At 49.7% G+C, this 26,022-nt stretch overlaps 1 protein-coding gene across 14 annotated transcripts in view; it reads left to right on the top strand.

Annotated features, from left to right (window-relative positions):
• The window catches only part of SCMH1 (Scm polycomb group protein homolog 1), a 170,963-nt gene extending 145,148 nt beyond the window's left edge, over positions 1-25,815 (top strand). For 12 of the 14 annotated variants that reach the window (XM_032877443.1, XM_032877444.1, XM_032877445.1 and 9 more), the window contains 5 exons: positions 5,099-5,299; positions 7,012-7,203; positions 16,579-16,773; positions 23,535-23,677; positions 24,627-25,815. In XM_032877443.1, coding sequence (XP_032733334.1) covers positions 5,099-5,299; positions 7,012-7,203; positions 16,579-16,773; positions 23,535-23,677; positions 24,627-24,752 — 857 coding nt within the window. In that variant the 3' untranslated portion in view covers positions 24,753-25,815. The other 2 variants (XM_032877449.1, XM_032877447.1) reach the window with 2 other exon arrangements.
• The last annotated feature ends 207 nt before the right edge of the window (positions 25,816-26,022 follow it).

The following is a 26,022-nucleotide window of genomic DNA, read 5'->3' as shown; positions in this document are numbered from 1 at the left end:
TAACTCTCAGACTAAACTTGCAGCGATTCATCAGTTGCCGTTTAGATTTTCCTACCCTGGCACTGGTTACTATGGAGATTTGTGCTTATGGGTTTCTGCTTAGTAAAATGTGATTTTCAGTATTCACCTATCTCTCCAAACTTAGGGGCGGCAGCACTTTACCCTGTGACCTCACTTCTCTGAAGGATCTAAAAAGGATTGTTAATCTTTCCGTTTGTTCAGCTTTTCACTTGTAATTAGGATGGAGTGACCATACTTCTAAGTTCCTTAAATACTGAATCCTTCTCTGATGTTTTGTTTTGTTTACAACCTTTGATTTCATGGCTGCAGTACAAAACTGAAACATGACAGTTATAAATATCTTTACAATCTTAAGATTAGGAAGAATTTTTAAAACAAGACAAAAGCATGAACTATTAAAAAAAGGTATATAACCTTTTATATGCCAGAAAAGGGCAATATCAATATTTTCAACTGTTAATTTTAACATTAAGACAGCTCATCTCTCTTCCACGTGGCATCATTTGGGGTGGTTCAGTTGGGGCTGGAGGATCCAATTCCAAGATTCACTCACATGGTAGCAAAATTGGTGCTGGCTGTTGGCCTCTCCAAAGGGTAGCTTGGGCTTCCCCACACCATGGTTGCTGCATTCCAAGAGCAAGTGTCCCAAGAGACAGGAAGTGGAAACTTCCATTTTCATAAAACTTAAGCCCCAAAATTAGCATAGCATCATTTTCACCATATTCTACTGACTAAGCAGTCACAGAGCTCAGATTCAAGAAAACAGACCCTACTCCTCTATGAGAAGAGGGTCAAAGAATTATGGAACATTTTAAAACCACTTCACTCTACTCCCTGGACATAAATTATTACATTTTTCCTACTTGGGAAATTTACTCTTCTTGCAAGATTCTTTATTAAAGTTCCATCCCCTTATAACTCTTGATCCTAGGATTGCATTATCTAAATCAGATCCAGGAGCAAATGAAACCTCTCGGGTGCAGATTCTCGAGTGTAATAGCTCCTTGAGTATAATTCTTCTCAATCTGAAGGTCTGTGAACTAACAAACAACATTGTCTACTTCCCACATACCCAGCATACAATGGTGGGACAGGCATCGGATAACTTATAGATAAACACTCGTTTAAGAGGGAGCAGTTGCTGGTCTATAGAAATTCTGAAATCCAGCTGGGCACATGTTGCCAGTTCCTTAACTAGATCCAGTACTGCTTTCCTGGGATGGTTTTCCATGGGTCTTAGTTTTATCTTCTGAGTCATCCTTCCTTTTCTGTAAGAAAACTGAGATTGCTTTCTTGGTCTTCATCCCATCTTTGAAAGGTTTGGGTCTTACAGGACTCTTTTCATTTTGTGCCATTTCTGTCCCTTTTAGTCTGAGCTGGCAGTGCTTCCACCAGAATGATTCTCTTAGAAACTTGAGGGGTTTTCTATGAATATTGTTGAGATTTCCTTCATTAGACAAAAGCCACACCTCAGATCTTTTGAAGATAAGCCCTTCTCTACTTCAGGCTTCCTATATGGCTGCTATGAGACAATGCACTTGAGATTCTTAAACTTACCGTTTAAGGGAAAGAATCTGCAAAACTGGCCCTTAAGATTCTTAAAGGGCCTTTTGGTCAGAAAGAGTATGAAGCATAGTCTTAATCATTCTGGCCCCTTTAAATATTTTATTGCCCCATTCTGGATTTGACCCTTTCTTAATTTAGAACTGTTTGTCTTCTGGAAGGACTGGAAATGAGAAGCACATGTGGACTCTTGAGTCCTGGGCTTTTTTATTTTTAATGTGTTTTTTTTTCTTAAGCTTATCTCTCTCATTTTGCATTTTTTTTCATAGGCAGTCAGAAGCCACCTGGCACTTTCATTACTTTGTCTGGAAATCTCTAGCTTTTTTTCTGAGTCCTCCAGCTGCATTTACTTCCTGGTTCCAGGTTACTGAATGTGACAGTGTTGTCAGACTCTAACTCACTACCTAGCAAGTGTCTCCCGTCCTCCATCTTCCAATAAGGTTTTCCCACTTGCCTTAAGCTCTCACTGGCAGCCTCCCCAAAACCTGTAGGCGTCCATTCTCACATTTCTAAGAGAATCATTCTGGTGGAAGCGTTGTCAGGGTAGACTAATGGGGATAGAGATGGTGCAAAAGGAAAAGAATCCTTTGACCCCCCAACCCTTTATAGGCTTCTCTTCAAGCCCCTTTATGCTTTCACTCATACCCTTTCTGGGGCCTTTATTGCTTCTTCCTGCTTCGCCAGTGCCATGTATGTTGGGCTTTTGTTAATGCGGCACCCTTTTTCTGGTATCACAACCCTTTCCAGTAATCTTTTGCTCCATGGCAAACCACCACCAAACTTCATGGCTTAAAACAACAGTGTGGGCTAGGTGGCAGTCACTTGTATCTTTTCCATGGCTTGACTAGGATTGGAGGACCCCCTTACACCGTGTGGCTGACAAGTGGGTTTTGGCTGTTGATTTATCTCCACATAGGCCTCTCCACAGGGTGGCTTTGCCTCTTCACACATGGTAGTTGGGTTCTGAGAGTGGATGTCTAAAGAAAGAGGACATGGAAACTGTCAGCTTCTTAGTTAAACCTGGGCCCAGAAACTGGCACAGTGTCATTTCTACATAGTCTGTTGGTCAAGTGCCACAGAGTTTGATGAAAGAGTTGTCAAAGGTTTGGGAGCCATGTCTTTATTTATTAATTTATTTAATTGGTGGTGGTGGTGGTGGAGGGAGCCACATTTTTAAACTGCCACGGTCTTCTAAAGGTTTTATAGTTCAGGGGTGTCTGGGTGGCTCAGTCAGTAAAGTGTCTGCCTTCAGCTCAGGTCATGATCTTGGAGTCATGGGATTGAACCCCACAAAAGTCCGGCTCCCTGACCAGTGGGGAGTCTGCTGGAGGTTCTCTCTCCCTCTGCCCCTTCCCCCCACTCATGCTCGCTCACTCTCACCCTGTCTCTCTCAAATAAGTCTTTAAAGAAAATAAAGGTTTTATAGATTGTCTTTTATATTTCACCCTTTAATCCATGTAGAATTTCTTTTTTATAGTCATCACTGGACTGGTTTTAATTTTTCCTTTTCATGTGTTTTAATTAAGTAAAATTTACATGCAGTGAAATGTACATATCTTAATGTATAATTAGATGAGTTTTAATCTGTGTAAGCACCATGTAAACACAACCCCAGTCAAGATAAAAGTCATTTCTACCCCCCACCCCCAGAAGTTACATCATGCCTCCTTATGGTCAGTCTTCTTTCCTAACTTTATTCTGATTTCTATCCCTGGAGATTGGATTTTCCTATTCTTGAACTTAATATATGAATGGAATTATACTATATGTACCTTTTGTATCTGGTTTCTTCCACTAAAATTAACATTTTGAGAAGCACGCTATCAATAGTTCACTCTTTAGTACCGCTCTGCTATTTCCATAAATGAATATACCATAATTTGTATATGTGTCCTCTTGTTGATGGACATTTGGGGTGATTCTAGTTTTAGGCTGTTACGACTAAGCTGCTATGAACATTCTTATGGCTACGAACATTCTTTTTGTAGATCTAGGTCTTCGTTTATTTTCACTACTCTTCTTAGCTCTTTGAGTTCCTACATTTTTACTTGTTCTGTTTTCAGTGAAGGAGTTATGTCATGACATGCAAGTCCTAGCTATTACTTAACAGAGGTCACCCAGTCCTTCTTTCATTAGATCTGCCTTCACACCCACCTCCAGGGACAAATGCCCATTCTTGGGCCTTTTGTGAATTAGAAGATGACACAGCTGGTTTCTCATCTTTGTCCATTCTTAGTTAAGGATTTGACTTTCTTGGGTCTGCTTGGCCAATTGCTACTTTGCTTATCTGCTCTCTAGCTTCCAAAATTTTAAGCTGACTCCTTTATTGTCTGGCTCATTTTGGAGAGTTTTAGGAGAAAACGGAGTTGAAGGCGTGTTTCAGTTCATCTTGCTTACCCTCTACTCTTTCCCTTTCTCACCTTCCACACCCTGCCTTTCTTACTATTTTCCATTTCCTTCTCTCCATCTTGCTTTCCCTTCGAAAGAGGTGAGGAGTCCTCAGACAGCATGTGGCTCAGCGCCCTCACTTTACAGAGGCTAAAGCCGTGGCCCCATGGACGAGGACGGCCGTCCGTCACCAGCCAACACAGCTCCCGCTCTTAACTCTTTTGCCTTTAGTAGCAAGAAAGACCTTTTGCCCACCTGTTCCTCTTTCAGTTAGTGATCCATGGCAGTGTGAGAAAGCAGAGTGCCCTGCTCGAGTGGGGCCTGGAAGGCCCATCAGAAGAGAGAATGTCATGGCTGACCAGGCTGCCATGGGTCCTCTCCAGAGAACAAAGCAGCAGCTCTGTGGCAGACTGCCTCTCACTCCTGAGCCCCCTCTGCTCCCTACCTAGCCCCGTGCCAGGAAGAGGGCTGCAGTAGGAGAGCGCCCAGCTGGTGTGACGGGAGGAACTACTAAAGCAAACGGCACTGTCTAACTGGGCCCCTCAGGCTCTTTCTGTGCTTTTCTTCATTGCCATATTGGTCTGTTTTACTACATTCTTTGGGCTTGAGTGTTAATAAAGAAGAGAACAAAGCAACTCCAAGGCCCAGAACAGAAACCAAGGCAGGTGACCTGTGGTGTGACCACTCTAAGTGCAAGGCCAAAGACACACCAGCACGCTCTGGCTGACAGTGCCATGGACCCGACCTCTCCTTACACAACATGAGAGATCCAAGGAATGTGTGAGGTGACTGAGTCCTGAAAATGAAAGGATGTACATCTGGGGAATTGTTTAGGTGCCCTGTTCAGCACAAGGAAGACAAAGTACAAGTTCTGTGCCTTGGCTTTTGGTCTGGGCTGTCCTTCCAGCAGGCTGTGTTCCCAGAGCCTTTGGTCATGCAACTTGGGCTGGTTGCAGCTGGACACAGCCACCCTCTGTCCCCCTCCCCGCAGTGTTTCACCAGCCTGGCAGCTGGGAATCCTGCTAGGGAGCAGAGCCCAGAGTGTGCGAGACAGAAGAGAGCACTGTTACATCACTTCTGTACCCCGGGCGCTTTCTAAGCAGCTTTGACTCTTTGTCTCCTGCAGTTTGTATTTACTTGAACAAGAATGGCAGCCCCGGCCCCCACTTAGATAAGAAGAAGGTCCAACTGCTCCCCGACCATTTTGGGCCGGCCCGCGCCTCCGTGGTGCTGCAGCAGGCCGTCCAGGCTTGCATTGACTGTGCGTACCACCAGAAAACCGTCTTCAGCTTCCTCAAACAGGGCCACGGTGGCGAAGTAATCTCAGGTAAGCCCCCTGGGGCTGGTGCGGCCACCTGGCCAAGGGGGGCAGGCCTTCTCCAGGGGGAGATTTTTGGCAAGGCCTCCTCGTTCCTACTTCATGCCTGTAGGCTCTGGAGACATGGGAAGGGATTCCATTCCTCCAGGAGTCCTCCTTTTCGACTCCCAGAACCCCTCTGAGCCTTATGCACGCCTGTGCCAAGTAGAATACCTCCTGTCCTGTCTCCCGGCTCGGCCTCTGCATACAGGAAGTAGATGTGTATTGCTGTAAAGGCATTCCAGAAGAATCCAGAGGGGCTGCACTGTGGCAACAGGAGCTTCTCCAGACTGCCACAGCCTCCCACCTGGCCTCCGGGGACCATGGGACTCTTGTCATGTTCTTGGACTCTTTAGCCGTCCTGTCCTATGCCAGCCCTGTTACAAGGAAGTTGAATCCCAGGGAAGAGTGGGAAACACCATTCCCTCTGTCTCTCCTGCTCTGTCTGATTCAACTGCACTGTGGTTTTTGTTTCCACTGAGAATATCCACTTTTCCTGCTGTGTCCTGGTTCTGTTTCAATGTTGCCAGTCCAGAACCTCACTCCTTACCCGCCAAACCTATGAAGACTTGACCTGCAGCCCTTCAGTCTCAAGTGCATGACACTGCATGGTCTCCCACCCCTCCCCGCTAACAAGGTGTAGCATCCGGCCTCAGGAGCCCCACTGACATGGAAGAGCCCAGGAGTCCCTGCATTCTTGTAGAAGACCCCATAAATAACTATTTTGTTAGCACACCTTCAGTGAGCCTTTATTATATGCTAGAGGCCGTTGCCAGGCCCTGGCCAGGGGAGGGGGAGGAGAGATGACAGGTGAGAGGTGTTCTGATGTGTGAGAAATGTGTACAGGTGGTGTGGGAACGCAGGCAAGGGAGCAGTTGGCTGTGTGGAGGATGAGGGCAGGCATGGAAGGCATTGTGCTAGAAGGCTGAGGACTGCTGGGAAATCAAGCCTGCCTTTCCTTGTGAGGCCAAGGCTTCTGTGCGGTAGTCTGCAGGGACCCGGCCTCCTCTGCTGCCTCTGTGGAGTTGCTGTTATACCCACACCTTCTCTAGGGTTCTTCTTCTGCCCCAAAACTGGTTCCTGGGAATGGCCTATCTCCCCATTTCCTTGCTGCCCTCAGAGACAAATGCGAAGGCCTTCTGCTTTGTAAGGATTATACAGATACTTCTTGAATAGAAATAGATAAGGAGTAAAATAAAACCAAGCGTGGAATGGTTCCAAATGTTGCTGAAACTCTAGTGCCCTCCTAAAGATCAGATCGTGCACCTAAACCATTGCTGGCAACAGCTGTATTCTGCTCGTCTGCCTAGCTTCTCTGTTCCTGGGCAGTTCTTATGGAAAGAAAACCCGAAATGAGCAGATTTCCTGGAGGAGGCCCTGCCAACTGATGGAGCAGATAGAGTTATGTTCACAGTTGTTTTCGCAAGTTGAGTAAAATCACTTCAGAGCCCCAGTGCAACAGACCTGGCCTGGCCACACCCATTACAGCAAGCCCTTTGGAATTGGAGGCAAAAATCAAACCCTTGAGGGAGGGAGGGGAGGGGAGGGAGGGACAACCTGGGCACTGATTGCTTTGTGTAACAAGGTAAGCTGGAGGCAAACGGTGGGCTGGGCTCCTCCTGCCCTGCGCTGCCCTGCACTGCCAGGCTGACGTGCTCAGCCCTGTTTCCTTAATTCCACAGCCGTGTTTGACCGTGAACAGCACACTCTCAACCTCCCAGCAGTCAACAGCATCACCTACGTCCTGCGCTTCCTGGAGAAACTCTGCCACAACCTTCGCAGTGACAATCTGTTTGGCAACCAGCCCTTTACACAGACCCACTTGCCACTCACCACCACCGAGTACGGCCACAGCCGCGACAGGTACCTACCAGGTAGGAGCTGGGATGGGGCCTGGGCTAGGAACGGGGCACAGGGCTGGTCACCGCGCCAGCCAGGGCCCAGGGCCGGCCCTTACGCCTGCCAGCACGGGACTCGACTCCTCCATCTCTTCCCAACTCTGCTCTCTCCAGGGTTTTGTCTCCTCTCTCTAGGGTTAACCTTCTGTCCTCTGGATTTTTATCCCTAGAAAACAGTGGTTCACAGTTCCCTTTCTGAGCCCCACTCGGCCTGTGGAGCCACCCTGAAGTCACAGCACCCCTCCCCGTGTGAAGCCTGCAGCCAAGGCCTGAGGGAGCTCCCCCTTGCCAACAGGAAGGTTTAGTCTCAGGCTACAGATTGAGAAATGTGCTCCCCAGTGATTGGCCGTCTGCTCTTTCCTTTGGCGCGTGGCCCTAGCTCCGCCAGCACTGCCTGTCTAGCAAGTCATTTCAAGTTCCTGCCATCACGACCCGAGCTGGAAAATAGCTCTCCCAGTTAGCAGAGCGGACCCGCAGCGGGAAAGCGGCGGCCACGTGGCCAGGGCCAGATCAGTGACTAAGCACTTCCGAGAGGGGTACGGAGGGAAGGGAACCAAGCATCACTCATCTGGAGGCCGGGACCCAGCACGACAGGGAGGGGAGCCGAGCTCAGCCCCGCACATAGCGAGGTAGGTGGTTGTGGAGAGAGGGAGCAAAGGCCCTTAAGACGAGTCCCAGGGACTTTTCCTGGGCGGAGGAGCAGAGAGCTGGTGCACTCAGTGCTGGGGCCATGCTGCCTGTTGGTGAGGGAGCCGAAGTCTGAAGGGTGTCCCCTCTGAGTCTTGTTCCCACACTGCCTCCTCCAGTGTCTTTTTATCATTGTCTTAACTCATTCCTTCTAGAAGTGCCACTTCTCGAGAGCATGCCTGGGGAAGTAACTGCTCACCCAGCTCCCCCGCATGGCCACTATCTAGACCTCTGCACCCCCATGAGCACTGCTCTTATGACTTGGTGCAGGGCAAAAAGATAACCTGAATTTCAAATACTCCTTGAGAGGGCCACACCGGTCTGGTCCCGCAGATGTGTCTGTGTCCCCCTCACTGCTCCATTTCTTGGGAGGCAATTTCTGTAATCTGCTCTCCTGCTTGCTCTCATATCAGAATCTGAGAACAGAATAATACATTCTTAGCGTGTTGCACTGGGGGTCAGGGCTGGGCATGGCGGCAGTGGGGACAAAGGCAGGTGGCCTTCAGGAACTCTGAGCTGCACTCAGGAATAAAAGTGAGGCCTCCCTGAGCTTCTGGAAGAATGGATACACAAGAGGGGGTAGTGTACACTAAGGCTAGCTGCTAGTCTACAGACAGATTTCTCCAAGACCCAGGACCCCAGAATTCTTCAGTGGAGTGGCAGCATTAAGAACGAAAAGAATCGTACTGGTAGCAGTGTGCCGAGACCGGCAGGGCTGTACCCACTGGGCCTGCAGTCATGGAGGGAGTTTGGAATTGAAGCCTGAGGTTTCCTGGGAATTCTGTTGCAGCTTGCATCTCTCTGATTCAGCTACCAGATAGGAGGAAGCAAGCTTTAGCCACTCTGTCCTCTTACCTCACCAACTAAGAGACAAAGACCAGGTTATCACATTCCACCATTGGCTGCCCCTCTCCCTGCCCTCATTTTCAGACCGATTCAGCCAACTTTCTGGGCCTTCCTGTGCTCACTCTCTCTCAACTTCTGTGTCCCATCCTGGGTACTAGCAACTTGGCTGCCCTCCCCCCAGTTTCTGTTTGCTTCCCTGAAGTGAGTGTTCTCATTGTGCTCAGACAAGCCAGAGCTTTGCCTAGATTTCTCACTCCTCTGTGCTCCTTAGCCTGTCTTTCCCACCTGCCTGCCTGGCTGCCTTCCTGACCCTTTGCTCTAGCTCTGATCATCTATCAATTCCTGTGCTTTCCTGATGACTTACCCCCGCCTCTGCCAAAGAGCCTGATCTGCACAGGGCCCTCTTTTGCTTTGTCCCTTGGATCTGGGGTCTGTCACTCCCACTCTTCTGCCCGGCTACACAGTTCTGCTAGTTCAGTATCCAAAGCTGCCTCTTCTCTTATCTGGATACTTACGGGAGAGGAGAGAGGGAGAGCCTCCCTCTCCCCTGCCCTGCAGCTTGTCTCCACACTTCCCAGGCCCTAGGGTCATGCACTTCTGGTATAGCAGATAGTGACTAAAGGCAGAGCCCATTAGACCTCCTCACCTAAGGTGAGATTGGACTTTTTCCTCCAGTGTTTTATTTTTAAAAACTTCAACCCTACAAAAAAGGGGTACAAATAATGGTGAGCAGCCATGCACTCTTCATCTAGAGTTACCACTTCCCTTTTTGCAATATTTACCATACCTGTTCTCTAAGTCTGCGTATTCTTATTTATTGAACCATTTGAGAGTTACCTGCAGATGAGAGACTCGACCCTTAATAAACTTGCCTGTGTATCTCCTAGGAGCAGGGAACACAATAACTTTCTCGCACTCAAGAAATTTAACATCGGGGCGCCTGGGTGGCTCAGTCGGTTAAGCCTCTGCCTTCGGCTCAGGTCATGTTCCCAGGGTCCTGGGTTTGAGCCCCGCATTGGGCTCCCTGCTCAGTGGGGAGTCTCCTGCTTCTTCTCCTTCTGCTGCTCCCCCTGCTTGTGCACTTACTGTCAATCTCTCTCTCTCTCTCAAATAAATGAATACAATTTTTGAAAAAAGAAATTTAATAAAATCTACCAGTTGATATATATAGTCCTATAGGTTTGCCCAGTTGTCCGAATAATGTCATTTTAGCTGTTTTCCCTCTAATCCAAGATCCAGTGAAGGACCATCCACTACATGCAGTTGTTCTCTTTACTTCCCTTTTATCTGCAGCAGTTTTCCAGACTCTGTTTTCTACCTTCCGTGACGTGACATGGGCATTTGGAAAGTGCAGGCCAGCTGTCAGATACTCCGTGCCAGCTGCTGTGCCGGCCTCTGGGGAGCCGGAGGCGCAACCGACTCCCTGCCCGCTCCGAAAGTGCGTCTGCAGGGAGAGGGGTACCGGGTGCCGTGCGTGTGCTGTGAGCCAGGAGGGACGATGAGCAGGGTGAAAGAAGAGGTCTAGCAGTGTTCCTGGGGGACACGGTGTCAGATTAGGGTCGTTTCTTCAGAGCTCCCCGCAGGGCCGTGTCAGCTGAGAGGCCCCTGAGGGTTGGGCGAGAGCGCGCTCCTTCCGGCCCTCAGAACTGACAGCGGGAGACGAGACGGCTCATTTCGCTGGTCCCAGGGACTCTTCTCTCGGCTGTAACTGAGACCACCCGGCTCGCCCCTCCAGGTCTGCTGCCTGGGGCCTGCCCACATTCCTCTCCGCCGGAGGAACGGGCCCATTCAGCCCATGGCGGTGAGTTCCGCAGCCGTGTCGTTCTGGTTGCCAGCCGGGTCTTCTGCGCATATAAACTGGTTCTCCCGCCCAAATCCCAAAATTCACAGGATTCAAGCCAAATAACAGTGAGGTCTGTTAGGATGCCCCCTCTTCCCCATGCCGGGTTTCCTGGTAGAACGGTCAGTTCTAAGATGACAGATGTTCGTAATAATAGATGTTCATGAGTCCTTTATTCAGTCAGTCAGTCAACCCAGAATTTATTGGCTGCATGACACCAAGCTCTGGTTTACGCACAGAGGGTCCATAGTAAAGTAGGAGTCCAGGTCCTTCCATGCAGACTTTACAGCCCGGTGAAGAGGAGCAAATAAGCAAACAGCTCATTTGTGGTGATACGTACTTTCACAGGACGAGTTCAGAAGTTCAAACCAGATGTCAGGGAAGACTTTCCAGGAGAAAGTCTTGGACCTGAAGGAGCAGGATAACCAGGTGCAGATGCCACAGACCCAATGGAGGGGTGGGGTGTGACGAAGGATGGAGGGAGGGGTGTGACGAAGGATGCGCCGGCTGACTGAAGAGCCTGTGAGACCGGGAGGGACGAGGGGAGCACGCCCCGGGCCAGAGGAACCGGAGGCTCGTGGGAGACGGGGCTGCAGCGCAAGCAGCAGCCCAGTGGGAAAAGCTAACTGACCACATTAGTGGCTTTGTAGCACTGAGCACTGAGGACCCAGGGAAGGGCCATAGCCAGGCCTGTGCTTCTGAGAGGTGGCTCAGGGTCCCGTGCGGGAGAATGGATGGGTGTGGAGCGACCCAGTAGGCAGGGAGACCAGCTGGAGGTTTGTGTGGGACTCTGTGAGTCCTCTTAGATTTGGGGATAGTCCTTTCCTCAGTAGCCACATCTAAATAACAAAATGAATTCCTACCCCACATAATTCAGACTAGGTTTCCTGCTCTGACTCCGTTCTTATTCCCTCTTTCCCTGACCACTCTCCTAGCTGACCATCTCTCCCTAAGCTGCTTTACCCCAAACATTTGATCTGGTTCCCTGGCCTTCATTTCCCTAAGGAGAAACGAATACAAGGCTATCGACTGTGATAAACTTATACTGAAGTTTGGGCGGGGGGAGGAATTGCCACAAAGAACAGTAAGCATTTTAACGTTTTTGTTTTATCTTAATATTTGTCAGTGGGGCGCCTCTGCAGCTCAGTTGCTGAAGCTGTTCACTCTTGATTTCGGCTCAAGTCGTGATCCCAGGTCATGGGATCCAGCCCTGCATCAGGCTCTACGCTCAGCGGGGAGTCTGCTTGAGATTCTCCCTCTCCCCCCTCCAAGTTGTGCACACTCTCTTGCTCTCTCGCTCTCTCTCTCTCTCTTAAAAAAAAAAAAAACAAACAAAACTTTGTGTTAATTCTTATAAGCTGTTACAGGATATATCTTACCAGCCTCTTTCACCTTGGACCTCAGCCTGCTGCCATTTCTGGGACCCACTCTGGGTTCGGGGCATTTTCTCCTCTGTTCTCTATTCCTTTCATCCCATACCTCCTCCTTTTCCAGCTACCAGCAGATAACTCCAAATTACTTTATCCTGTATAATAATTGTGTTCCCTTTGGTCTCAGCTTTCCCTGACCTTGTCTTTCATAATCAAAATTATGTAAATATAACAATGTAATTATATAAATGAAGGAACCAGATCTATACTTTCAGCAACTCAGAGAACAAAGACAAAAGCTATTGGTAGAGAGATTTATTCCATCTTTCCTCTGTTCTCTTTTTTTCTGCCTTCCTATGGATTAATCCAGTTTTTTTTACGATTTTGTTCTATTTCCTTGCTGGCTTATAAGCTATAACTCCTTTATTTTAGTGATTGTTTTAGTTTATGTTATACATTTTTTACATATCACAACCTACCTTAAAGCCGTAATCCTATCCCTTTACATATTGTGTAAGAATCTTATACCAGTGTACTTTCACTATCCACCTCCTGGCCTTTGTACTGTTGTCACTGTACATTTTACTGTTCCACATTTTGTAAAACCCATTCTACATTGTTATTATTTTACTTTAAATAGATAATTAACTTTTGGGTGGGGGAGGAGAGAGGTAGGGAGGGGGCAGGAGAAGAGGGAGAGAGAATCTCAGTGTAGGGCTTGATCTCACGACCCTAAGACCACAACCCAAACTGAAATCAAGAGTCAGTCACCTGGCCAACTAAGTCACCCACGTGCCCCAATAAGTAATTAATTATCTTTTAAAGACTTTTTTTTTAACATACAAGAAAAAACATTCTCAATATAAAAGAAAAGATTTTTTTTTTTAATTTACCCTTTCATAGTTACCATTTCTGGTACTCTTCATGTTTTCAGTGTAGAGCCAGAGTTTCAGATCCTCTTCCTGCCTGAAGGACTTCCCTTCACATTTCTCCTTTTTATGGCTCTACTGGACACAAAGTCTTTGAGCTTTTGTGTCTCTGAAAAAGTCTTTTTTTAACCTTTGCTTTTGAAAGATACTTTTGCTGAGTTTAGAATTGACTTTTTTGTTGTTCAGCACTTTCTTTAAAAGATGTCACCCCATTGTTTTCTGGTTTGCATTGTCTCTGATGAGAAGTCTGCTGTCATTCTTCTCTTTGATTACGTGGGTCCCCCATCCCCACCCCACGGATGCTTTTAAGGTCTTCTGTTTATTATTGGTTTTTAGCAATTTGATTATGCTATGCTTTGGTGAGGTTTTCTTCATGCCTGTTGTGCTTGCAGTCCACTCAGCTTCTTGGACATGTGGGCTTGCAGTTTTTATCAAATTTGAAAAAATGTCTACTATTCTTTCTCCATGTATATTTTCTGTTACCTCTGTTTTGGAGACTCCAATTAAATATATATGAATTTTCTTGAAGTTTTCCCACAGTAATAATGTTTTTTTAAAAAAATTTAGCCTTGGGGCGCCTGGGTGGCTCAGTGGGTTAAAGCCTCTGCCTTTGGCTCAGGTCATGATCCCAGGGTCCTGGGATCGAGCCCCACATCAGGCTCTATCCCAGGGTCCTGGGATCGAGCCCCACATCGGGCTCTCTGCTCAGCAGGGAGCCTGCTTCCTCCTCTCTCTGCCTGCCTCTCTGCCTACTTGTAATCTCTGTCTGTCAAATAAATAAAATCTTTAAAAAAGATTTTTAGACTTTTTTTCTGTTTTGATAAATTCTGTAGCTATGTTTAAGTTAGCTAATCTTTTCTTCTGTATTGTCTGATCTACTCTTAATCTGTCTCAATGTATTCATCTCAGACATTGTGTTTTCATGGACACTTCTGATGGTTAAAATGCCCTCCCTTTTGAACCAAAATCTGTCTTCTTGTAATTCCTGCCCTGTGTTTTACTCTCTGCTTTTCAAAAGACCCAGTCTACGGCCCAATTCTCTTCCTTTTCCATGACTGCCCTTGGGGTATTTGTCTCCCCTGACTTTTCTGTGGACTGCACATTCCCAGGCTCTTTCTCCTTTGCATAATTTCTAGACTTCTCCCCACCAGTTTTGCCATCCTCCCCTGGGAACTCTAGTTTTTAAGGTAGCTTTGCAAGGTGATAGAGAAAAATCTGTTTCTCACTGAAAATCAGTGCGTTAGGAAAGGTCCTTACCTGTCTCCTTCTGCGTACCCCTCCCTAGCATAGCAGCTAGTACATGAACGTGTGTTCAGTGAAGGAATGAGCTCCCTTTCATGCTGACTCTTCTCATATGTCTAGCACATCCACAGCAAATTTCATTTAAATTGATGTTTAATAAATGTGAAGTTAAGCATCTTGCTGCAGATAGCCAACCTGAATCCCGGAAAAAAGGCAGTGATCACTGACCAGTGGTCATGCCAGAAATAGAACTCAAGTCTTTTAGCTCTAAGTTCTGACCCTTGGGCCAGTGGTTGCCAGGTTTCTTTTGTTTTAGCAGCAGAACTCCTTGTTGCAAAGATAAGATTATATGAAAACTCTGGGGCATAAAAGTTAAAACCAGAGCTCTTGTGCTTGCAGCTGGGATGAGGCCCAGAGCCCTACTCACTTGGCTTCCCTGCGGAGGCCCTCGGGGCACCATGGAGCACAGCATGAAGGCACTGAAGTCTCCTCCACTGCCCTCGTCTCACTGAGGCAGCTGGGCCCTCATTTCATCGGCCTTAAGGGGACTGGGACCTGCCATAGCAGTGGCATGATGCTGCATCTCTGTGGGAGAGATGTGATGACATTGCCGGTCCAGGTGCCACCCGTCCTGATTGCCAGGCCCCTCCACTCAGACTCCAGGTCTCAGCTGCCTTTCCTAGCATCGCTGAGAGCAAGACAGGCTGACTTGCATCAGCAGCCGGGGAGCCCCGGTACTATCGTGATTCTTCACATCTGTGACTTCAGGTGAGGTGAGCGGTACTATCCCCAGTGTTTGCCAGGTAAAACGAGGTCTAGAAAGGTGAGGTTGCCCTGCCAGCACACACACAAACTAGATCTCAGCTTTTCCTTGAGCTATTGCAGAGGACTTGGGTTTGCCCTCTAACTCTGAGTGAAGAAGAAATCAAATGACAGCTCCCCACCTTGGTAAACCCATCTTTTTTTTTTTTTTAATTTTATTTAATTTTTTGACAGAGAGAGATCACAAGTAGGCAGAGGCAGGCAGAGAGAGAGAGAGAGGGAAGCAGGTTCCCTGCTGAGCAGAGAGCCTGATGCGGGACTCGATCCCAGGACCCTGAGATCATGACCTGAGCCGAAGGCAGTGGCTTAACCCACTGAGCCACCCAGGTGCCCCGGTAAACCCATCTTCTCATTTGATTTCTCAGCAGGACAGAGGGTGATTTTCCCCCTATTTTACAGATGAGGAAGCTGGTGCTGAGAAAACAGACAACTTGCCTGGGATCAAATACTAGTGAAAGGCAGGAGCCCAGGCCTAGAATACAGGCCTCCTGTCGGCTGACTTGAGTGCTTGTTCTTGTCTCAAATGTGGGACCCTGCTGCGGTCATCTTTCCTGGAAAACAGGAATCTGAAAGCTCATCGGCAAAAAGGGGTGGGCTGTGGTTCAGGTGCCCAGAGTTCTCCCTTCAGAACCCTTCCTGGGGAAGGGCTTCACCAGTCCCACTCCCTGAGAGAAGGGCCAGTAGCTGTCTCCTGCTCTACTTGCTTTATGCCCCTGGTTACCAGGCAAGTTAAGTTCAGGTGAGTATTAGAAACTAGTCCCAAAATCCTAAGCCATCTTGCCACAGAGGTCTTACTGTGTGCCAGACAATGTTCTTGACCATAGTGTTGGATCACTTGACCACAGTGAGTCCTAAGCATGACCTAAACAGCCGGCCTCTAAGAAAAACCTCAATGCATGCTGGTGTGGCCCAGGCCCCAAGATGCCCTCCATAGGCAGAGACGCTGTGACCAGGGCTGAAGAACTGACCCGATGTGGGTAGAGCCCAGCCATGAGAGGGAGCCTGCTTCAGGTTCTGGAGCGCTGTATTAGCTCCATGGCCCCGCTCTCACCACTGTACGAGCCCGGCTTCCTTGGGGCATTTCTCTTGAATGAGACAAATACCAAAGGAGGGAGAGAACATAGGAGCAGACCCTTCACTTACAGGCCTTTAGTCAGGCATTGAAGAGCATTTCTGAAATGTCCTGCTGGCTGAGAGGGTCACCTTCTAAAGTGCCCTCACGCAAGCAAGTGTATCACTTCTCCAGAGTCTCTGTCCCCTGCGCTGGCATCTTGTATATAGGGAGGCGCCCTCTTCCTAAAATAATTCTATTTGTTTTAAGGTTCGCCTTATCCAGAAAAAGCATAAGACATCCAGACCAGAAGAAACTCCAAAGACCATCTAGTCTGAAAGGAAGAGTCTCTAAGGAGACCCAAGCCCAGAGAGTGGCACTGGCCTTGACCAAGGCCACCTAGTGAGAGCCAGAACCATGACTAGTATACAGGCCTCCTGAGACATAGCCGAGGGCTCTGTCCGGCTGCCTCTCGCTCCATCCAGACAGGTACCTGGGAGGCCAGTGCCCTGGAAGTCGTTCCAGGCTAGTTCCTGCTCTAACTCTGGTTTTCCTGTTTTCCAGGTGAGAGCTTTGTCCTGGGGAAGAGTCTGACCCGGTCTTTGGAGCCACACTCAGACTCAATGGACTCTACCTTGAATCCCACCAACCTTGTCAGCAGCTCCCAAAACCTTCGAACCCATGGGTACCGGCCTTTGGTTCCATCCTGCGGCCTCCCGCTGGGTACTGCCTCAGCTGTGCGCCGGCTCTGCTCCAGGGGTAGGCTTACCTGGGATCTCCCACCCTCCTTCCCTCCTTCCCTCCTTCCTCAGCGAGCTCTGCTTGCCCCCCACCTGGGAATGGGAGTTTGGCTGGGCTCTAGACTTACATTTGTGCCTGGCTAGGTACCCAGAAGGCAAATGAAGCTCTGGGATTGGCTTGAGAATGGAAGCTGAGAGCCAAAGGCCTAGAGCCAAAAGGGCAGGGAAGGACACACCCATTCTTTATTAGCCATTGATTTGAACACCACCTGCCTTTGGCACGGGTAGCAAAAATCAATCAGTTCTTGTCCTCAAGGAGCTCAGTCTTACGGGAGAGAGAAACTCTTTCACACATAATTGTAACCATCGTCTTGAGTACAGACAGAGATATGACTTGGGTGGTAGGAAAAGGTGGCAAGAAGGAACACCTAACCCAAGCTGGGGCTCCAGGGGAAGCTTCCTTGAGAAAGTGACACCGTGCCTGCGATTTAAAAGCTTGGCCATGTGAGTGGTGTTCAGGGGTAGTCGGGGAGGGAGAGCTATCCAGGAAGAGCACATGGCAGGAACTAGAGCACAGGTAAGAACTGGTACGGATGGTCTGCATGGAACTCCACGCATTGTGCCATTGCTGAGCATAAAATGCCATAGTGGGACATCAAACAGAAAAGCCTGGAAAGGTCAGGGCTACTTCACAGAGGACCCAAATGCCATGGTAGAGTTTGGAGTGGATCCTGCAGGCAATGTGAAGCTGCTGAAAGGTTTTGATTAGAGGTGAGACCTAAGCAGGTATGTGTTTTGAGTAGCTACCTGACGACTGCGTTGAGGATGCATCCGAGGAAGGACAGCTCAGAGAGACCAGTTAGGGGGTGTAGAGTGGGCCAGACCAGAACAGACGAAGGCCTGGGTTGGGATAGTGGTAGAAGGTTTGTAGAAGAGTGAAGCAATTAAAAAACTATTCACGAGGTAGATTTAATCAGATTTGAGGATTGTGAGAAAGAAGGGAGCAGGAATATCTCCTCAGGTTCTAGATGGGGTGGCGGGGAGATGGTAGTGCATTCACTGAGAGAGGGAACCAACCTTAGAAGAGAAAGAAGGGCAAGGAGACCATGGGCCATCTAGGTGATCTCCAGCAGGCACTGGCTCTGCAGGGCTGATTCTCAGGGACTAGGGCTGAGCTGAAGATAAACACTGGGGAGTCATCAACATATAGATGGTAGTTGAGGCTGTAGGGTAAATGACCAGGAGTGTATGTGTAGAAGGAAAAGAACAAATGACCAAAGATGGCATCCTGGGGACCAGCAAAGTTCAGGAAGTGGGAATAGGAAGAGGATCCCAGAAGGAGACCAAGGAGTCGTCAAATGTGAGGAGAAACAGAATCTGATATTGTGGTGGCCAGGATCAGAGAGAGTATTTTAAGGAGAGAGCAGCACAACAGAGATTTGGTGAGACGAGGACTGTCAGCTGTCCGTGGGATGTGGTGATGAGTGGGTGACTAACGACCCCAGCAGGAGCAGCTTCAGTGGCGGTGGAAGGCAATGAGGACAGATTGCACGGTGGGGTGTGAGGGAGGGTTTGAGAAAAAGAAAACTAGAGACCTTCCAAGGGAGGTCTTCAAGAGAAGGAGCACACTGGGCGTGTTTATCAGCAGACAAGTTGAGCCTTCCAAGGAGAAATGAAGCCTACCAGAGAGAGGAGAGAGTAAGGTGTGGCTGTGGGAAGGCTTAGGGATCAAGGGCACAGAGAGATGGGTCAGTCTGAAGCCGTGTTCTCTGAGACCGGAGGGAAGACTGTTGGTGGCCATGAGTGAAAGGAGAGAGGGCCACGTAGGGAAGAGCTTAGGGGTGCTCGCAGAGTGGACTGGTCCAGAGAAGATGGGGGAGTGGAGTGAGAAGAAGGGAATGGTCTGCGGGAAACTCTGAAGCCCAGCTGTGTTCGAAGACTAGTTTGCCATTTTGCAAGAGATGTGGTTTTCTTCTTTGGTTCTTGGTAACCTAGATGTGGGGTGAGAAAAGACCGAGAATTAAAGTTTTCTGTTGAGCTAGATGGGCAAGAGGGCCTGGGTGGGGGAGCATGGGAAAGAGCGATGGAGCTGCGGGGACAGCTGTTTAGGTCATGGGCACTGGAGCTGGGCAGGCTGGGCTAGGAGCGCCGCTGGGGCAAGGCTGAAGGATGGGGGAGACTGCAAGTCAGTCTGATGTGCTAAACCTCTCTGCAGTGATGGGTTTAGTGGACTGACGTCCAGGGCCGGTGCCCAGATGGGAGGTTGGGGTCAGAGAAAGGGATGTTTAAATGTCTGAAATGGATTTGTTCCAAGTGATGACAAGAAGCAGACAGCGGCCTTGGCAGGAGGTATTTGAAGTAGAGTGGAGGTGAAGGTCACTGGAGGCAAGGTGGCTGACTGGCGTGTGCCTCTCAGGGTGATGACGGGACCTGGCTGGAGCGCAAGGCAGTGACCAGTGTACCAGACGGTCTTCATTTAACAAGGGGTAAAAGCCCAGAGATCTGTAGGTGCAGTGATCAGGAAGAGCAGATGGCTGGGGACTCATCTGGCTTCTGAAGAACATGAGCTTTCATAGGAGAATGGCCTAAAAGCAGCCTTGGAGAGACAGGAAAATGCCACCTCCACACCCATGCTGTGGCCTGCCCCTGCCCCAGGTTATGGAAGGGTAAGAAGATTCCTTTGACAAGGCCTGCATTGGAGAGAGTGGTCTCAGGAGACACAATTTTCAGAGAGACTGAGCAGGAGGAGAGGGTGGGAAGAGGCCGGGATACCCCTCCCAGGCCTCACCCCAGCAAGGCAGCATGGGGCATGGGAAGCTCTACAGTCCAGGCAGAGCTGTGAGTTGATTCCCTGCCTCGAGTCTTGAAGGAGTCCTCTCGCCTCTCAGGCCCCCACCTTCCCCTTGTGTACTAGGGACGTGGTGACAGTGGCCTGGTGTTTTCACAGGAGCGTGACAAGGCTCAGTTGGAAGCAGGGATGTGGGATTATATGGGAAGCTGAATCAATCCCCAGTGAGGACATTACTGTCCTCTCTTGTTAGGACTGCTTCTTGACTGCTGCCTTGTGAGGACTCAGAGCCACTATTGTCCTCAGGGCACTTCTGCTATCTCTCTGGAATATGGGAGTCTGTTGGCCAGGTCATGGTCTAGATCTCTTTTGATCCTGAAGAACCTCATAAGGCTATGAAAGATTCTTTCTGTTTGGTACTGGAAGTGTTCTCTCAAAGCATTCAGCTGTTGAGTCTGTCTGCTCCTGTTTCATTCATGGAGGAGATGAGTAGGCACCAGTTTGTGAGTCTGGCCTCCTGCCTTAGCCGTGCCGCTCCTGTCTTAGTCACTCTCAGACTGAGACCCTTGCCTTCCTTGAGGAGCAATGACCAGCTGCACTCATCCTGCATGAGGGAGAGTCCTGGTGCAGACTGTGCAGAAACCAGGATAGGAAAAGCCAGACTTGGGGCACTGACTTGTCATCTTCCTAGCTGTGTGGTCTTGGGAAAGTCACTTCACTTCTCTGGGCCTCGGTTCCCTCATCTCTAAAGTGAAGATGATGCTGCCTCCTCCAAGGGCTTTTTAAATTTTTTTATAAACATATAATGTATTATTAGCTTCAAGGGCTATTTTAAGGGGCAAACAAGCTGCCAGTGGGAGGGTTTCCTTATAATGTTCACATGCCAGACCCCCTTCCCCACACTCACTGCTGCCACCTGGGGTGGGCCACAGCCGTCTCTTCTTTGGACAGAGCGCGCGGCAGACTGGTCTCCCTTCTGCCCTTGCCCAGAGTCTGCGTCTGTTTCCAGCACGGACTGAGAGTGCTTTCTTCCCTTGTAAGCCGGTTCAAGACACTCCTCTGCCCTCTGCTCCATGACCCACTACACAGGAAGTCAGTTGTTTTTCAGTGGTACACAAGGTCCTCTGTGACCCGCACCACCATGCCCCCCCGCACCCCCACACACACCCTCTCAGATATTATCCCCTACCCCTCTCTCTTCTTTTGCTCCCTCTGGCCTGCTGGCCTCCTGGCCACTCTCATGCCTCAGGGTCTTTGCTCAAGGGTCCCCATCTCAGAGATGTCTCTCCCAACCCACCACCTGCCCTCCTAGAGTATGTGTTCTAACAGAAGAAGGCTGACAAACTCATTAAATATTTATGTATAAATATGTATAAATGTATATATTTTATTTTATTTTTATAATTTTTAATAATTTTATATTTTATTTTTATTTTTACATATTTTATTTATATATATTTATATATATAAATAATATAATATTTATACATCTACATAGATCTGTATACATAGATCTAGATACATAATAGATACATAAATACAGATATCTAAAACATTATGGTGCGTGTGTTTGATTCATAGCTCCCCTGGGTGGAGGAAGTGTCTGAGATGGGCCGAGACACACCCAAGAGTGTATCTTCTCTCTGCTCCCCACCATCCCTGCCGCTGCTTTCTCTGGGCACGTCACGGTGGACGGTTAGGGCCTGGAGAAGTGGCTGGCTCATAGAGCCCTCTCCCACTTCCCGTCGCCACCGCCCCTAAAAAGCCATCAGAATTTCTGTGGCTGTAAGCACCCTGCTTGTTCCAGCATCCCCCCCCCCATCTGTCGGTGCCAGCTCTGAGTCTGAAATGTGATATGCTGGAGTTACTTCCCCAGGGAGCAGGGCCGGGCCAAGGCAAGCGTGCTTCGACCTTTAGAGCTGGGACCCAGAGTGAAGGGAAATGGAGGAGGCTTTGCAAGAGACAGTTGAAGAGTACGCCTTGCTGCTTTTGTAGGCATGGCTCAGCTCACCGCTCAGCTGTCCACCTGGCATCTCCTGAGTGGGGAGCATACAGACAAGAGCAAGGCAAGGTCCCTGACTCAAGGCAGACGTAGTCCGGCCAGGGAGACAGCAAAGTGCACAAGTAGCTATTATGTGTGTGACCCTCCACTTAGTGAGCAAACCTGTTGGAACACCTCCCGTGGCAGACCAGGCATCCTTTGCACGTTGGGGACTGTGAAGGAGCAACCTGCCCCCTCCCGCTACTCAACAGGACCTCACCCCGACACCAGACAGTTGGTGTCTCCACACACCCAGCAGTTGTGCCACACCCCCTGGGGGGCTGACAGCTTAACTCCATCCTGAACCCATCTGGAGACAGCATCATATCCCACCAGCCTGCCCCCAACCCCATGCCACTTCAGATGGGACAGTCTGTCACCTGGGCTTCTGACTGACTGGCAGGCAGGGGTTCCCACCATATCCTCCTCGGGTGCACTCAGGAAAATGGGTACTTACTAGGTTACCAGCTTTTTATGAAAGGATACAAGTCAGGAACGGCCAGTGGAAGAGCTGCCCAGACCAAGGTCTGTGGGAGGGGGCACGCCATGTCTAGGGGTGCCATGCCCCCCCACACCTCTGAGTGTTCACCAGTGGGGTGCTCTCCAAACCCCATCCTTCTGTTTGTTTGTTTTTTTTTATGGAAACTTCATTACACAGGCACAATTGATGAAGTCATTGACGACTCTCCTTCCCAGGAAGATTGGCAACCAGCCCCCATCCTTAGGGGCTTTCCAGAAGTCACCTCCTGAACATACTCAGGTGTGGCTGAAAAGGGTTTGTTATAAATAACAAAAGACCCCTTTATTTCTCTCACCATTTAGGAAATTCCAAGAATTTGGGGAGCTCTGTGCCAGAAACAGGACAAAGACTACATATGTATGTTTCTTATTAAAAACCATGATATCACAAGGAAATAGCAGGACAGAAAATAGGGTAATACAGACAATAAACATAAATACATGAAATTATTTTAGATAGTGGTATGTGATGGGTAAAGGGGAGAGTAATTAGACTGAGAGTAGCTCTGTGGAGAATGGAGTACTTTTACTAGGAGGTCAGTGAAGGTTTCTGAGGAATTGATATTTGAGATAAATATTGAGAAGGAATCAGATATGCAAAGCCCTGGGGAAAGAACGGAGGAGATTGAAGGTCAAAGAATAAGGCATAGCTTGTTCACGAAGCAGAAAGAAAGCTAGTGTGTCTGGAGCATGGCGAGAAAGGGATGGGGTTAGGGGGTTAAGATGCCGTCAAAGGTAAAAAAGGCCGGATGATGGGAGAACCTTCTAGATCATGCATGGTAAGGAGTTCAGATTTCAGAGAGCCCAGATCGCACAGAGGAAATGGGAGGAACTGGATTTGAGCCAAGAATGAGATAAAAGCTCTAAGCCAAGCCCTGAATTAACACTGAGATTCCTGGCAGCCCAGGCAAAACTGTTTTCTGCCTCTATGCATTATCAGGCTGTCCCAAGGTTAGCTACTCCCCAGGCCTTGGATGAGACACAGGGTATCATCCACCACTTCTTTTCTCCTTCGACCCCAAGGATTTGGCTCTAATCTTGCCCATCTCCCAAAGTCTCTCCAGAAATGGTCCCCAGGGCCAAGGCAAAAGCAGCCTTACCCCCCAGGTCCCCACTGAACCCATGACATCCCCTTACTCGTTGTTACTGCTGACTCAGGTCCAGGCAGAACCACAGCCTTACTGTAAAATTCCTTCTGACCCTCTCCAGAATCAGATCTACTCCTAAAGAACAAAGATTTGCCTTCAGAACAGTCTCAGACCCGCATCCCTTTGTGGAAGAATGCTTCCCTCCCTCAGCCACTGCCAGTTCTCTGCTCTGCCCCGGCAGTGCCATTAGCTTCCCCCTAGGGCCCTGGGGACATGCCAAGGAGAGTGGTAGGCATGACAAACCAGTCCCCACCCGTTATGGCAGGTTCCCTCCTGTCCTGCAGGCTCTGACCGCTACCTGGAAAGCCGGGATGCCTCTCGACTGACTGGCCGGGACCCCTCCTCATGGACAGTGGAGGACGTGATGCAGTTTGTGCGGGAAGCCGACCCTCAGCTTGGACCCCACGCTGACCTCTTTCGCAAACACGTAGGTGCCCCTGCATGACCTCTCCTGTGTCCACTGGGAGTCTTGCTTCCACAACTTGTAAACTCTTAGAGGTCCGTTTAAACTGAGCACAGGAGACACCCTGAAAACAGAGACAGAATCTTGGGTCTCAAGCAGCCCTCGTTGGGCACCAAATTCAGCCCACTCCTGTAGCATAGGCCTGACTTGGTCACATGCCTGCTGGGTGCATGGCCAGTGAGCTCAGGCCCAGGGGAAGGACTCTCCTCTTTTCCTAGAAGCTCTTGTTCTCCCATTGGCCTGCCTTGGCCTAAGAATCAGGGACCTCAGCCCAACTTGGAGTCTCCGGCCAGGGGGCTTCCACTTCCCAGCCGTGTCAGCCCCCGTTTTGTCCTTGCTCTTCTGTGAACCTCCAGCATCTCTTCAAGTGACCGTTTGGCTGGGTGACCAGACACTGCTTCCGACCCCCCTGCAATGACCATACTCCTGATTTGGGGTGCAAACCCATTTCCCTCTAGCCCCTACTACTTGGTACTGTTCTGCCCTTTGGGTGCTAAGGCTGCCTTTCAAGGATCATTTCAGTCTTTCATGCTGGTGGGTTTGAGGGTGCCCTTGGGTCAAGCCTAAAGATCTCACAGCTGCTCTGAGCCTAGCTCACACAGAGGGGCCCTGACCACTCAGAAAGGAAGACAACTCACAGAGTAACAGTTGATGAGGGCCGGGGTTGGGGGTGCTTACTGGAAGAGATGGAAGGGAGCTGGACCTCAGCGATTGGAGGGTGGGGCCGCGGCGTCAGGCAGCAGGGACAGGAAAGCAGAGGAGCACTGGGAAGGAGCACCTGCTGGGCTCGGTAGTAGGTGTGGGGGTGGGAGGGGCGGAGGCCACAGAAGCTGTGGGGAGCGGGTCGGCTTTAGTGGTGCAGAACTTGCTGGCTGAATCAGCCAGGCCTCTGACAGCCCTCCCTGCCCTCCAGGAGATCGATGGCAAGGCCCTGCTCCTGCTGCGCAGTGACATGATGATGAAGTACATGGGGCTGAAGCTGGGGCCCGCTCTCAAGCTCTCCTTCCACATTGACCGGCTGAAGCAGGGCAAGTTCTGAACCGGGAGAGGCAGCCTGGACACCTGTGGGGTCCGCCAGAGGGGGTCAGCATTCTCCCTGGAACAGGGAGCCAAGCAGCCCCCAGCTAGCGCCTCCGTGGACTTCAGGGCCGCCTCAGGACTCCGGAGGCTGTGTGAGCCACTGCTGCTCCCCCTCCCTGCCATGATACGTCCTTCCATGAAGGACTGAGGAGGGGAAAGTGTGTGGCCCGGGGCTGGCGCTGCTCTTCCCCTCAGCCCGGCCTCGCCTCTGAGGTCCCTCCGTATTTATTTCTCAAGCCTGGTTGGCCTCTCGCTGGGCGTTTAGACTGAACACCTTTCAGGTGATGGAGGAAGGGGCTGACCCCTGAGGCCTCAGAAGATAGGGCCCTGAACTGACACTTGGGCCCAGGCCCCCAGCCACCTGCTGGGCCCGGTGCAGCACCCCACTGCCCCCCAGCACCTGCCACCTCCTCACAAGAGCTTCAGACTCCAAACTCGTGGTGCAAACCTCTACCTTTTTTAAAAAAAGATCTTTTCTTATTGTTTAAATTTATTGTTTCTAGCACTAGGGCAAGCCCCCCAGTACATACTCCTCTCTCTCCAGACACTGGGTTTCGGGAGGAGAGAGTCTGTGCTGCCCTGGTCCCAGAGACGTGTAGGCCCTTTACAAGGACATCACCCGAAGGCACTTTCTCTGTGAGGTGGACAGATCCTTCAAGCCTTGACCATATCACTCAGCATAGGGAGGACAGAGTTCCTGTCATGTTCCCCTCTTCCTCCGCTGGGCCTTTTGCCACCGCGGGCCTCGTCTGTGGGAATGGGAGTCCCCTGTCCCACGCTGCCCCCTACCACAGCTCCTTGCCTGGGCCGGGACTGCTGCCGAAGAAGGTTACACCCCGTGATTCTTGGCCACGAGGCTATAAGGTGGATGGGAGGAAAGGGTTTGCAGGCTGGAATCTGGTTGTACCCTCACCTGTCCAAACGCTTCCTTTATAAGCAAGTCAGCAGCACAGCTGCCCCCGCTGCCATCTGGACTTCTTTTATGTCAGTTTGTTTATAAATAAAAACCAATTTAGATGCCAGTGTGGTTTGAATCAGTCAACAGAGCACTGAACCTCCAGTGGCAGATCACTCCCCTTTCTTGGCCCTAGTTTCCTCATCCTTAAAGGAGGCATGTAGACAGGGTGATCCCCAGGGGTTCTTCTGATTCCAGCAAACCCTAAAAAGCAGGCTGGCTGCCAGATGCCCACTGGGAAGGCGGTGTGGAGTCTGTTCTCTGCCCTCAGGGG

The sequence above is a fragment of the Lontra canadensis genome, unplaced genomic scaffold, assembly GCF_010015895.1.
Source record: "Lontra canadensis isolate GAN:19392208 unplaced genomic scaffold, GSC_riverotter_1.0 scaffold60, whole genome shotgun sequence".
Classification (NCBI taxonomy): domain Eukaryota; kingdom Metazoa; phylum Chordata; class Mammalia; order Carnivora; family Mustelidae; genus Lontra; species Lontra canadensis.
This window is presented reverse-complemented; position numbering and strand designations above follow the sequence as displayed.